The following is a 2045-nucleotide window of genomic DNA, read 5'->3' as shown; positions in this document are numbered from 1 at the left end:
TTTAACTATGTCAATAAACTGAGGATGATCAACCCACACATTAAAGAACCTGAATGGGACTTTAGTATTTATCTGCAGTCCTTCTATATTCAAAATCATTGGAGAATGATCTGAAATATTAGGGAGTGCATATTCAGTGCTTATGTGGCCCCAAGTAAGCATCCACTCATAGTTTCCCAATGCTATATCAATTCTACTGTAGACTCTGTCAACCCCTTGTTGTCTATTGGACCAAGTATAATATTCTCCTTTCCATCTTAATTCTGATAAGTGAAGATCATGAACACATTCTGAGAAATCTTTGAGTTCTGTATATGTTACTGGATTGCCCCATAACCTGTCTTGAGGATGAAGAACTGCATTAAAGTCTCCACAAATTAGCCAGGGAGTAGTAATTCCCTGAGCCATTATGTGAAAACAGTCCCATAAGGCTTTCCTCTGTTCCATTGTGTTATAACCATAAACCACTGTTAAGGCACAACTAAAGTTCCCTGCTCTGTAGATGACTTCACAATGTATAGCTTGAGATTCAGCTCTAATCAGTTTTACTGTATAGCTTGAGGTATCCCATGTAACCCATATTCTGCTATTTTGTGCCTCTTGATAGTTAGTATAAAGACCCCAGTGTGCAGCAATCTTATTGTGAACACTGTTGCAATTATGCTCCTTCACCCTTGTTTCGATGATACCAGCCAGCTTTATTTTATTACTACCTATGTAATTTCTAAGTTCCTTTTGTTTATACCTCTTATTCACACCCCTAACATTCCAAAATAACCAATGCATTATGTTGGTGTAGTCCCCCCTCCCTTGTCTAAAGGTACAACCACTGCATTCTTAGTTACACCTTGACTCTTGTGATTCTTCCCATTCTTATTCTTCAACGTTTCAGCTGATAGAGTAGGGAAATTTAACAGATTCAGATCAGGGCGTTGATCAGTAACAGAAGAGCTTGGTTGTGCATTGCTTGAACAAGCTATTTGTTTATCTGTTGGCATTACTTGTTCTTTCCCAGCTAGTTCCGTCTGCATTTGTATAGCCTCATGAGCAGTAGTTTTTGCGGGCAACACATATTGAGTTGGTTGAGCTAATCCTCTAGCCTTCCAACCTAGTGCCATTTTCGTTGGTGGTTCTTTTTCTTGCACCCCTTTCTTATGTTGCACCTTCTGTTTGCCTGTTTCTCTAATTTGCTTGGGAGGAGCAGTACATTTGTGACCCACTTGTTGACAAATCTCACAATATTTAGGTCTCCAATCATAATCTATTTCCTGTAAGAACTGTTTACCAACTGGATCCATTACCATAATCTTCTCAGGAAGTGGTTGCGTAACGTTGACTTCAATTAGCATTCGAGCATATGAGATTCTGGTTTGTTTCGTAGTGCACTCATCTGCATATACTGGCACACCAATTGCACTTGCTATTCTACTCAAATTCTCAATATCCCAACAAGACATAGGCAGTTTAGGGAACGTGACCCATAATGGAATCTCTGTTGGATACACTTTAGTGAAATCAAAATCAATAGTCCAAGGTTTAAGGACAATTGGTCTATTGTTGATAGTATAAGGCCCGGAATAAAATATCTCATGCATATCCTCAATCGATTGAAATTTTATCACATAATAGCCCTCATCATGTAAATACAACTCAGGATTTGCAGCAGTGGGCCAATTTTGATTCATATAACGCCTCATCATGTTATAGCCTAGAGTATCTCCTATAAAATATGCAATCATAGCACATTTCCATTTTTCCACTTCTTTTTCGTATGCATCTTTAGCTAATTGTACTACTGGTTGCCCATTAATCATTTGAGGAGGAATATAATTGAGTTTCATACCATTTTTTTGCAGCTCTGTTCTGAGTGAACAAATTAACCCATGGATTTTGTACTTCTCTTTCATTCACCTCCTCCGGGACACATGCAGTCTGTTTTGCTTGAGGATTCGAATCTGTGGGTGACAATGGAATCGGTATTGGGATGGGCTGCATACCCCCACCATGCTTCACAGATCCACTTGCCCCCGGAGTAACTAGATATG

General features: G+C 39.1%; 1 protein-coding gene across 1 annotated transcript; it reads right to left on the bottom strand.

Annotated features, from left to right (window-relative positions):
- Nucleotides 1-785: 785 nt before the first annotated feature.
- On the bottom strand, nucleotides 786-1700 carry LOC132637984 (uncharacterized). Its single transcript, XM_060354984.1, has one exon. It carries the CDS (start codon nucleotides 1698-1700, stop codon nucleotides 786-788), a length of 915 nt encoding a protein of 304 aa, XP_060210967.1.
- Nucleotides 1701-2045: the final 345 nt, after the last annotated feature.

The sequence above is a fragment of the Lycium barbarum genome, chromosome 4 (assembly GCF_019175385.1).
Source record: "Lycium barbarum isolate Lr01 chromosome 4, ASM1917538v2, whole genome shotgun sequence".
NCBI lineage: Eukaryota > Viridiplantae > Streptophyta > Magnoliopsida > Solanales > Solanaceae > Lycium > Lycium barbarum.
Note: the sequence above shows the minus strand (reverse complement) of the source record. Positions and strands in the feature narration are given on the sequence as shown.

What these genes read in the sequence shown, in the direction of transcription:
- LOC132637984 (XM_060354984.1), bottom strand. Translation starts at nt 1,700, where the DNA reads ATGATGAGGCGTTATATGAATCAAAATTGGCCCACTGCTGCAAATCCT.